The sequence below is a fragment of the Amblyomma maculatum genome, chromosome 5, assembly GCF_055883805.1.
Source record: "Amblyomma maculatum isolate TAMU_Amacu chromosome 5, ASM5588380v1, whole genome shotgun sequence".
Lineage (NCBI taxonomy): Eukaryota > Metazoa > Arthropoda > Arachnida > Ixodida > Ixodidae > Amblyomma > Amblyomma maculatum.
The window spans coordinates 108,416,085-108,427,867 of NC_139348.1; the positions used below are offsets into that span (position 1 = coordinate 108,416,085).

The window sequence follows — 11,783 nt, forward strand, 5'->3', positions numbered from 1 at the left end:
GTGTTCGTCGAGGAGGTGTTTTATGAGTCCCCACCCACTTCCTCTGCGTATTTGCCCATTGAGGGAGTTACAGACTTCATCCCATTGTTGTCGGGAGAGAACCATGCAGTATTGTTCAATTGTCTTGTTGAGTTCGGCAAGTTTCCTTCGTAGTCTTCTGTTAAGACGTTGACCCTTCCACCTGGCTAGAATGGAATGTTTGGCTTCGAGAAGATTCGCTAGCCGACTGTCCATCCTCTCTACCTTAACGTCCGTGGTAATTGTCCGTTCCGAGGCTGCGATGTCTGCTTTGAGCTGCTCGGTCCAGCTCGTTATCGTGTGCTTTGTGGTTGCTCCTGATGAGTTGGATGGCTGCGCCCGTATAGCACGAAATTTGTCCCAATCGATAAGTTTGTATTCCCTTTGCCTCTTTCCCGGTATCTCTGCATCAATTCGGAGAATATAGTGGTCACTCCCAAGGTCTATTCCTGAGTTGTGCCAGGCACATTTTTCTAGGCCCCGGACAAAAGTAAGGTCCGGTGTGGTGTCTCGACATGTGGAAGTGCCACATCTGGTTGGGGTCTCCGGGTCTGTGATCAGCGTGAAGTCGAGATCGGAGGCTGTCGTGAGAAGACGATTTCCCTTGCTAGAGGGATACGCGTAACCCTAAGCCTGGTGTGGGGCGTTAAAATCTCCACCTATAATCAGCGGACTGTCTTTGGCGATGTGCGCAATCTTGGCCAGAATGCCTCTAAACCCTTGCCTCGTATCCTTAGGGCTGCTGTACAGATTGGTGAGGAAGATGCTTAATACCTAAGTTATTTACACGCACGCGCGCCCACGCACAAGCAGTTTTGCAGTGGCGGAAAAGAAACAATTGTCAAGACTGAGAGCGTCTTTGAAGGCGCGTAAACTTTGACGTTTGCAATTAAGCTGTGAAATTATACAAGATGTTACTTAGCTTATTGACAGAGAGTTTTCCGTCACGTCACTATAGTTTTTCACATAACGGGCGGAAATTAAGATACAAAACATTAGTTGAGGTTTAGCTCTGGTTAACCCTATATGAATTGCAAAAGCAACGGCGAAACCTTCTTTTGCCTGCTACATTATTCCCCTACGTTCCTGCCTGTCGTATGGGTAGCGAGAATACAAACGGTTCTGGCAGGCTGATTCTGATGTCACCCTCCCGTATGAAAAGAGCACCCCAAGTTGGCAGCTCCTGCCCGTGGCATAGGGGTAACGTGAAATCAAACATCATGGCAGGCTGTTTTTGTTTTTTTGTGACGGACCACGGACGCGGACAAGGCACACGGCGACAAGCGGTTAGACCTGGCGTATTATTGATAAACAAAAAAGAAAGGAAGCAAGCGAGCGAGCGTGCATATACTCCTCTGTACTTTGCAGAGGGCAGCTCCAAGCCATCACAGGTTTGAAACCGCGCTGTCCACGTTGGCTAGCCTACCTGACCCTCACTGCTAAAAAAACATTGCCTGTGGTTTAGCTCTGGTTAAACAGGATTGAATTGCGTATGGCTGCATTTATAGTTCAGCATGTAGTGTACCTCAATGTGTAGCTTGAGATGTTTAGCTATGAGTAAAGACAAGACACACAAATGAACGACTAGTCTTCATTAAACGAAGTCGTGTCCGTGTCCGTGGTCCCCTGGCAGGAGCTGCCAACTTGGGTCTCTCGTTTCACATGGGACGGTTATGTCAGAATCAGCCTGCTAGGACCCTGACATTCACGTTACCACTATAGGCCACTAAGGCACGTTCATACGGCTTGGTTAAATCCGTATTCGGCTCGGCTGCGGCTTAAGGTCAAACGTGGCCCTTCCTGGGACGACGCGACGAGCTGAAACCTGGCGCAGTATTGCTAACGCAATAAAAATCAAGTGTGCGTGCTGTTTTACGCTTTGCTCGCAGGACGGCTAGAACCTAGACGCTTCCCCTCCTTCAGAACGAAGACACGCTGCGGCGGCCGAGCCTTCCCGCGCATTTGACTTTAGAGACATCTTGTCGCCAACCTCTCCTCCCTCCATACAATAGAACAAAAAAAAAAGAAAACGCATTGACAGAACACGCAGATGTGACGTTAGTCGTACGTCACTTTTGCGTCACGGGATTGCGCGCCCAGGATGTGCAAAAATACCCTCCCGAAAAACACGTCCGGTGTGACGTTGTGCGAGGTTTTTGATCACCTTTGTAACTGGCAGTGCAGGTGGGTAGTGCATAAGCCAGCTTACGCTTGCGCGAGGAAACAAGTGAGAAGGGTTCAACGCTGCTGAACCAAATATGGAGCGAAAGCAATGCTGCGGATGACCGAGCGTTCTTATCACAGACATGGACAAGGCATGCAGCGACGAGCGGTTAGATCTGGCGTAGTATTGCTTTCGAAATAAAAACATTCGGATAGTACCGCGCGAAGCCTCTTTTTATCACTGATTATGCGGCCGCAAATTGAAGGGATGCGCAAATCATGCAATTAATAAGGTAGCAGCCATAGAGGCACATTTCAGTAATCCCAGGCAGTTTCGCAGAGCTTGAGCTTGAACGCTCTGTAGAATTCTTAACTTGGTTTTTCTTACATTCCCAAGTGCAGGTAAGCTGTACCGAAGGAATCCCATAAATAATGCATTGTACAGCCGAAGCATCGATCGCACTGCCACTCCCCATGACTTCCCCCAATAAAGGCAAGTACATGCGCAATCGCTATCAGCCTCTTTTTCATTATTGAAATATGGGGAGTCCACAAAAGAGTTCGGTCGACGATCACTCCTAGAAAGCGATGGCTGCTTTCGTAGGGTATGGCTTTACCATCAATGCGTACGGTGTAAGGTTACATGTTCTTGAGGGTAAATGCAACTAGCGAACACTTTCCGGTTCATATCTGTAGACCTTGCAGATGAAGGCAGGCCGCAACTATACTTGCCGCCTTTTGAAGCCTCGTTCTAACTTGTGAGCGCGTAACTCCTGATGCCTAGATACAGATATCGTCTGTATATATTGAAAGTTAAGTCGACTGTGGTATTAAGTCGACAAGCCGGACAAGAGTAAGATTCAAGAGCGATGGGCTTAGTACTTCACCCTGTGGGACTCCACGGGAAATGAAATGAGAAGATGTTGGGCCATCCTCAGTCTGCATAAAGTGAGATCTGTTGGATAACTAACTGCGTATCTAGCAAAAAAAACACGACTTCCAAGCTCGGCAGCTTTCAGAGCGTCCAAAATGGCCTGGCGTGTGACGTTATCAAATGCGTCCGTTATATCCAGTAACAACGCCGGGGGTAAGCGCTTCAAAATTTTTCGACGTTGTACAGATGATACCAGGTTCACCACGTTGTCAATTGAAGACCGTCCACGTCAAAGCCTGGACATTATATCCAGATATACGCGATAGCACTCCAGGTACCATTCCAGGTACTCTTCAGTGACACTAACAAACTTTTCGCAGTCTTTGGAATCATGTGTTCTCCCTGATGACTGGAAGGAGGGGAAGGTGGTTCCCTTGCACAAATCTGGTAACCCTCATTGTTCACAAAATTACAGGCCCATATCATTAACTAGTGTGCCATGCAAAATATTTGAGCACATCATTTACTGCCACATTGCAACCTTCCTCTAGTCCAATTCATTTTTTAGTAACTATCAGCATGGCTTCAGTAAAAACTACTCCTGTGAAACTCAACTGATCTGCTTTAATAAAAACTTATTTTCTGCTATTGACTGCATATTCATCGACTTCGCTAAAGCTTTCGACGCCGTGTGCCACAGATTACTAATTCTCAAGGTAAGTGCACTGAAATTCGATCCAAACGTTCGTAAGTGGACAGAATGCTTTCTTTCTAACCGCACGCAGTTAGTAACAGCTAATGACTGCAATTCACCCGCATGCCCTGTAACTTCTGGCGTACCACAAGGATCTGTCTTAGGACATCTGCTGTTTTTAATATACATTAATGGCTTACCTGGCAACATATCTTCTTCAATAAGACTGTTTGCTGACGATTGTGTTATTTATTGGGAAATCCTTAATCCTGCCGATCATCTTGACCTTCAATCTGATCTAGATATTATTTCTTCTTGGTGCGACACTTGGTTAATGAAACTAAATCATACTAAATGCAAGACAATGAGAGCTTCACGTAATCTTACTAACTACATTCCCTGCGATTACAAGCTTAATGGTGCCAATCTAACCAAAGTTGCATCTTGTAAATATCACGGCGTGCACATTTCTGATGACTTTTCATAGAAAACTGACATCGACTATGTAACAAAACATGCCAGTCGCACACTAGGTTACTTACGCCGAAATGTTTCTCTTGCTCCTACTAATATAAAGTTGATGCTTTATAAAACCCTGGTCCGACCGAAACTCGAGTATGTGTCATCAATCTGGGATCCGCACATCAATACACTCGTTAATAATGTTGAAGCCATTCAAAATCGTTCTGCATGTTTCGTGGTATCAAGCTATCAGCTTACTGCCAGTGTCTCCATAATGATGTCAAACCTTAACATACCTGATCTCTCTCTTCGCCGAAAAATATCACGTCTCTGCTTATATCATAAGATGTTTCATTTTAATTCCACTCTTCGATATTCTGTTTCAGCCACCATCATACATTTCATCCCGCACCGACCACAAGTTCAAGGTTGCCATACCCAACTGTCGGACGGTTCTACATTTTAATTCTTTCATATCAAATACTTGTTCTGACTGGAACCACCTTCCCGCCTCCCTCGCTGCCATTACTGACACCAGTCTCTCCAAACAACCATTGCCAATACCGTTTAATGTACCATTGTTAACATTGTATATGTATTCAATTCCCGTTCTTGTTTTTGTTCTAAATGTGTTTGTTAACCCACTCCTCTCTGTAATGTCTTGGCCTTAAGAGTACATAAATAAATACGTGTTAGCAGCATTCTTTCCAGCACTTTACTGACCCAGCTAACCAGTGCAATTGGACGGTATGATGTCAAGTTCAGAGGTGATTTGCCAGGTTTCAGGAGTGGAACTAAACGACTACGCGTCCACTCGTCTGGGACTGTACCCTCACTCCACGATTTGTTGCAATATTCCAAAAGAGCGTGTTTAGCTACTTGTCCAAGATTTCCAGGCGCAGAGTATGTCACACCGTCGGGACACGGCGATGATGACCGTCTGCAAGAAGCCAGCGCAGCGTCAAATTCCTCTAAGGAGAAGGGAAGGTCATTCGTGAATCCGGCAAGTTGAAACATCGCTGAAATGTAGCGTTGCCGTTGAGGTCGATTGGCCTGCTACCCTAGCGCAGAAATCTTCAGCTACCTCGATCTCACCGCGTCTTTGGTAGAGTGCGAGAGATTTAAATTGGTATATCTGTTGAGGGGATGTTCGGAGACCACGAATTATATTCCAGATGCATGATAAAGGCTTCCGTACATCACGCTTTTCACAGAATGACCGCCAACGTTTTTTTCTGGAGGGCTCGAATTCTGCGCTGAATTTTCTTTTCCATGCGGCTCGCATCTCTGAGGTCGAGGCGCGACTTCGTGCGTCGGTATCTGCTGCCCTTCGTTGCAGTGATCGCAGGAGCTGTAATTCCGTATTAAACTCTGTATAGGTAGGCATTGGGGTGAAGAAAGACATCGCGTTTATCATGGCCTCCTTAATTTTCTCTTCAAAACCTGCAGAGAGGCCTGCTCTGCAAGCATCTTCCATGAGTGCTTGAAACGCCGACCAATCGATGCTCTGCATACGTTTAGCAGAAGGGGATGTGGAAAGGCATTTATGATTACATATATAAGGATGTGGTCGCTTCCGTATGTTTCTATATCCGCAAACCATTCAAGGCTGCTGGTAAGGCATCAAGACATGAAAGCCAAATCAAGACAGCTACTGTAAGTTGCCCCTCGAATAAAGGTCGTCGTACCGTCATTAGGACACTGCAGGTCATAATCAAAGGCGCAAGGCACAAGCTTTCTTCCCTTGAGGTTCATTCGAACGCTTCCCCACATGATTTTATGAGCGTTAAAGTCTCTTATGATGATTCAAGGGCCAGCTGTAATCTCCATCAAGTCGTTCAATCATGTGGCGTCAAAACTACTTGATGGCGACATATACGCGCCCACAAGCGTAAACGTGAGATTGCGCTTCCTCACTGTCAGGCAAACGTACTGATTATCGTTGAAAGAAGAACCGGATGGAGTACATACGTGAGTTTTTGTGGAATATAGATGATGACCTTGCTGTTTCCCTGGTGCGTTGGAGATGCAAATGCCTCGTAGCCTGACAGTCGCCAAATATTTGGTACATTCGGTTCACAAATAACCAGAATGGGGATCTGATTTGCATGAACATATTGTCGAAAATCTGCAATTCGGGACTGAAACCACGGGTATTCCATTGAAAAATAGAAGCGTCCTTGAGCTTTTTCCCAAATGGAAATGCTGGGGGAGCCATTGTGCCTGCTACTGTAGAGCCGCTAGAACTGGTGTTAGCGCGTCCAGAACCTGTAGCGCATTCTGTGCTGCTGGCGTGTGCAGACTAGATAGCACAGCGCGGATTGCATTCATCATGGACGTGAGAATGGCAATTACCTGTAGGTCTTGGCCATGTCCCACATCTTGACTTTTCTCTAGTTTGGCAGTAGATGCAGGAAATTCGGTTCGCGGCAACTTTCCTGGGCCAGCGGTCGTGGAAGGTTTTTGTAGCGGTGGCCAGTTAACGTCTGAGGCAGCACCTCCAGCTTCACCGCCCGTCGAGGTCTTTTGATTCAAAACAGCAGGCATACGAGTAAGAGAAGATGCAGCAGTGCTCGAGGCTTTGCTATCAAAATTAGCTGCTTTTTTAGATGATCTTCGGCGACACGAACGATGCCATATCGCACATTAGCAGCGGCCTCTGTGTGCGTAGATTGATCACGCGCCGTTTGCTTCAGCACTGCCCAGTTGGTCTTTAAGCGGGGGCAGTCCTTATAGCAGAAGTCATGAGGGCCACGGTAGTTGGCGCACTTCAGAAAATCGCGCAGCAAATGTCGCCGCTATGCGACCCAGAGCATCTAGGACACACAATGTAATTTTCGCAGACGGCACTCATGTGCCCATTCTTCATACACTTTCTGCATTGAAGTGCCTTGGGCACGAGAGGCCGGATTGAGTGTCGGAAATGTCCAACTTTCCCATGCGATGGTATGCAGTCACCCTTGAAAGTGAGCTTGATGTATTTCGATCTCCCAAGGCGCTGTACTTGCAGTATGGAGATGCTATTGGATGCTGGCTTGACCAAGACTGGTAGATCGGTGTCAGCGATGGTCCCGTCAACATTGTAGATGACGCCGGCTGTAGTGCCGCTGTCCTGAAGAATATGGGAGCGCACACTGATGTTGCCGAGTTTGTTGATGACGGTAAATCTCTCCAGTGCGCTCTGATCCATGACATCAATGGCAATTATGTTTTTGTAGGGATTCACTTTGACGTCTTTAATCTTTCCACGGAGGAGGCTTTCAAAGAAAGCGGACATCACATGCCTGTTGAGTAGGTTCAGATTGTTTTGGCGTCTCTGCCACAATCAATACAGTGTGTCTCGGGAGGCCTCGCGTAGTGATGACCGTAGACGTGCTGGATGAGGACGAGTCTTGTCGTCGGCTTAGTCTTCGCTTTGCTTTCTTGCTAAGCACCGGCCCGAACCCATTGTCGTCGGTCGAAGAGGTATCACTAGCCGCCGAGTACAGCACAGTGGCCTGGCTGTTTTCGTCGCTCGAGTGATAGAGGCGCTTCCTCTGGCCGACCGCTGCCGACGTACCTGGTTCCAAAGGAAACCCATGAGTGTCCACTTGCATTGCTATGCGAAAAAAGGGCGGCGCCTCCAGGTTATGGCCCAAATTACAAAAAACAGAGGAGAAGGTAACGCAGCATTCTAGTAAAGAACTTCTTTTACAGCTCGCCCACCCATTTTTTTTTTTTTGTAAAGGCTGCGGTTTTCCTCGGAGCGTATCGCAAAGGCGGTTAGCTTCGCATACTGGCCAGGATCTCCAAGCCGACTTTGGACTACTTACTGCGTTGAATTTCACCATCCTTCGTGAGCTAGCCCCCAACTCGACTGCCAGTGGGGCCCCGCGTTGGTGCGCATTTTGCGGGGGTTCTCACGAGACTCGGGCTCTCCTTTCAGATCCTAGAGCCTCACCGCTATAGAGGGGTACAGCCATGAAGAACAACACACCGAGGCACAGCCAGCGGGCTAAGCTATTACTTGGGGGCGCCCTTGCTGGCTGTACCTCGGTGTGCTGTTCTTCATGGCTGTACAGAGGTCGAGTGCCACACCCTGTCTTAGAAGGAGTGCAGTTATTCTAAACAAAGGAGTGAAAAGGCAGCGATCCAGTACCATTTTCAGTTTTGAGTGTGCACTGCTATCAGATCAACGCAACCCCACCTGGCGCATGCCATGTGTGACTAACTCAACGTGGAAGCTCATGCTTTTACAGAAGAGAAGAGACGAAGGTGCGTAACGTCGCCATGGCACACCTCAAGTTCGCTCATATGCACATGGGGCTGATAAAACTAAATTTACTGGTTGCTTTATCGCACAAAAAGATTATATGTCTCGTCCGAGTTGATAACGCTCCCATAATCAAGTAAATCGCAACATCAAGAAAGGTTACTCAATTCTGGGCGTCAATGTTTTGATATTTGCGGACAGTTAAAGTGGGTTCATGATTTCAAATATTTTCAAGCGCAGTAACGTAGCTGATGTAAGCAGACATAAAAATAATCCCGGTGTGCGCATGTCACAACCATCGTGACAGAAAAAAAAGGTGGAAAACCAGAATGCAGAGTGGCTGATTTCACCTTTATTAAGCTTATCTGTGGGTATAAAAAGGCATTGCGAAGGAAGTGAATGGTATTTATTGCCAGGCAGTATAGGTTTTGTGTGCTTCCGTTTTGACGTGCGTAGGTGGTTTGTTCTAAATTACGTTTCGGGTCATCGCAACACACCTGAGGCCACGGGGCGTGTATGTGCTTTCTAGAATCACCGTAGTGACAGCGAAAGCTAGGCAGTGGGATTCTACGTCTCCTGTGTAACTATACTTCCTTCACTTCTAAGCCTGTTTTAGTCGCGGAAACAGAAATTGCGATATCAGGTGAGCCATCATGCAAGTTTTAGATGGCTTTTTGCATTACTGCAACACCATTTTCTTCGTGGCAACGCTCTGCTGGAGACGTATAAAAGAATTTATTCGTGAACCGTCGCCTCACCCACCGCCTGCTCAACACAGAAACAATGAGCAACAATCAATGCTCTTCTCTTCTGCTCGGAGATGCATCACTCACGTCGCCTCCTTCGTCTTGGTCATCGCCATCATCGACTACGTGGCGCTGCCAATCACGCTGGCTGTATACCGCTTCGTCTTCGCCTACGGCCTGCCTTCGAGGGCTCAAAGCTTCTGGACATGGTTTGAACCGTATTTCGCCGACACATCCCGAAGGGTATCGGTACTGGTGCTTCTGCAGGTGATCAATCTGTTGAACAATTTATTGTTCGAAGACTTCACCGATGTCGCGTTCGACCACGCTGTTGGCGGCCCTCCCAGGGTTGAGAGAAATCCGATCAGCACCGTCACCATCGCGGTGATACAGACGTCACTCCTGCTCCAGGTGCATTGCTTCTGCTGGTATTCTCCGAGCCCCTTGGCCACCGCCATCTTTCTCGTATACGTCAGTCTCATGCTCTCACGATGTGCCTTCGACTACAAATGGCGCCGCCTGGGCTGGGAGATGACCCAGAGATACAGATACACCGAGGACCACTGGCTCCATTTTGTAGGTTTCGGAGCCCCGTTGGCCATCGCGACATGGATGCCGTCCACGTTCCAAGCCAGGGGTGCAATCTTCCTTGCAGCATTTCCCTTGCACATTATTGGCGCCCATGCAACCACTGGTCCCACCGAACCTTCTTGGTAAGTCACTACTGGTGGCCGACAGGCCATCCTTTGTTCGTACTGTGAGGGGTGGCCTTCGATCTTTTTAATTGTTGATTGTTTGTTCCAACTTAGGCATACCGTTTCCATCAGAGGGGTGGGGTGAAGGTGGGGACAATGCAAGAATAGTACACTACAAGCTGGAATACAGCTCGCATGGTTCCGAAGCATAGTTAGCTTCAGACTTGTGCTTTCAGCCGTTAAGGATAACGAATCGAACCCTGCATAGGAGCTTCCGCATATATTCGTTTTTGTGGCGGGCGTAACTTTCAGAGCAGACATTGTTCATCCTATGAGGACGTCTACAGCGGTGCTATTCCACTGTCAGCATTGCGTTTTACATGAAGGCGAGTCCCAAGTTATGACATTCGTTCACGTAGTTTGTTACCTTGGCTCCCATCATGATCCTTCGGTCCCTGCTCTGGTCGCCTGAGGCACAGTAGTTTACGACTAAGGGGCCCCTATCTTTTGCGCCGGCGACTGATTGTTTAATGGCGTAGCATTGTTTCAGCGCTGTTGACCCTTTTAAATCAAAGCTTTTGTTCAGCGCTCGGTACATGGCTGGTATGGAAATGAAATGAGAGAAGAAAAAATACGCTGGGTGTGATATATATGGATAGATTGGACGCCGTTTCCACGAATATGCTTCCATGTTACCTAAAGTGACAATCTAAGCCTCATTGCGCCCGCTGCTTTCGAGGTAGTGTACAACCGTAAGGCACGCAGCATAGCAATGCCTTCGTCATTCAGAAATCTGGCATTTCATTTCTGGCTGCAGGCTGTGAAGTGCACTTCGGTTGTCATCCAGCCAGTATAACTATTATTTTCGTCACAAAAGGGCGTCAGATTTAACCATTCGAATTCATTTTCGTTGCTGCGGAACAGAGCTGTCAGAAAAGCACGTAGAGTGTATAAGGCGTAGAAATTATTTGATCTAGAACTACCGGCAACTATTACCTACAAACTTTCTTTCTCTTTCCGGAACTTGTGAACGGCTCAAAATGGCTAGACGCAAGATATGCATTCTCCCATCTGTTGCTGCAAATTTCAATCCAGAATATTGGGAGTGATGGTGTAAAATATAACAGTAGATATCCTGCTAACTGCCATACCCCTCCAGTTACTCCATCACTGTGAACCACTCATTGCGTGTGCGGTTACAGCAATTCATGATTACCTGCTAACACAAATGTTAAGACCATTAACCGTCTTTCTGTTCCGATCTGTCATTATGTCAGCTCAACTGATCTATTGGGTGGTGATGCTGTTCCCACTTACAGGTTTCCACTGCGGTTGTTCACTCCTCTGATTCGGGTCGCCAACGACATCAACCGGTACCTGACGGCGGAGTTCTTTCCTTGAAGATAGATTTAGCCGTTGGCCAACGCATGATTTTAGATAATAAAATATTTTATTCATTGACGAGTAGTGAAGCGTCCCCGAAGACAAGCCCCAGCTGGGAAATGGCACACGCATTCTTTACATGTAACAATTCAGATGGCAGACGCAAGTGTCATGTGACCTTTTAATCATGTAAAGTGAAGCCATCCCAACCTAGCATGGTCGTATCTTACCTCGCATACTCTTCTTGTTTGTTTGTTTGTTTGTTTGTGTTTGTGTTGACATCAAGGACAATAGAGATTTAGCTTACCGCGATCCGCTACCGTGATCCGCCACCGTGCTTTTCACTACGCATGCCCAGATCCCCAACGACGCCGATAGATGGCGCCACATACTTGATGTCGCCTCCCCGGTTTGCTGTATGCAGACTATATTGTGCTGCTAGCTGAGAGTCTGGAAGAATTGCAAACTCTAGTTAAGTATTGCGGAGACTTCAGTT

The 11,783-nt window shown here is 47.3% G+C and overlaps 1 protein-coding gene across 1 annotated transcript; it reads left to right on the forward strand.

Moving 5' to 3' along the window:
* Positions 1 to 8,887: 8,887 nt before the first annotated feature.
* On the forward strand, positions 8,888 to 11,351 carry LOC146189190 (etoposide-induced protein 2.4 homolog). Its single transcript, XM_084603227.1, has 2 exons — positions 8,888 to 9,922; positions 11,224 to 11,351. The coding sequence occupies exons 1-2, from the start codon at positions 9,117 to 9,119 to the stop codon at positions 11,303 to 11,305; spliced, it is 888 nt and encodes a 295-aa protein (XP_084459353.1). The 5' UTR covers positions 8,888 to 9,116; the 3' UTR covers positions 11,306 to 11,351.
* The last annotated feature ends 432 nt before the right edge of the window (positions 11,352 to 11,783 follow it).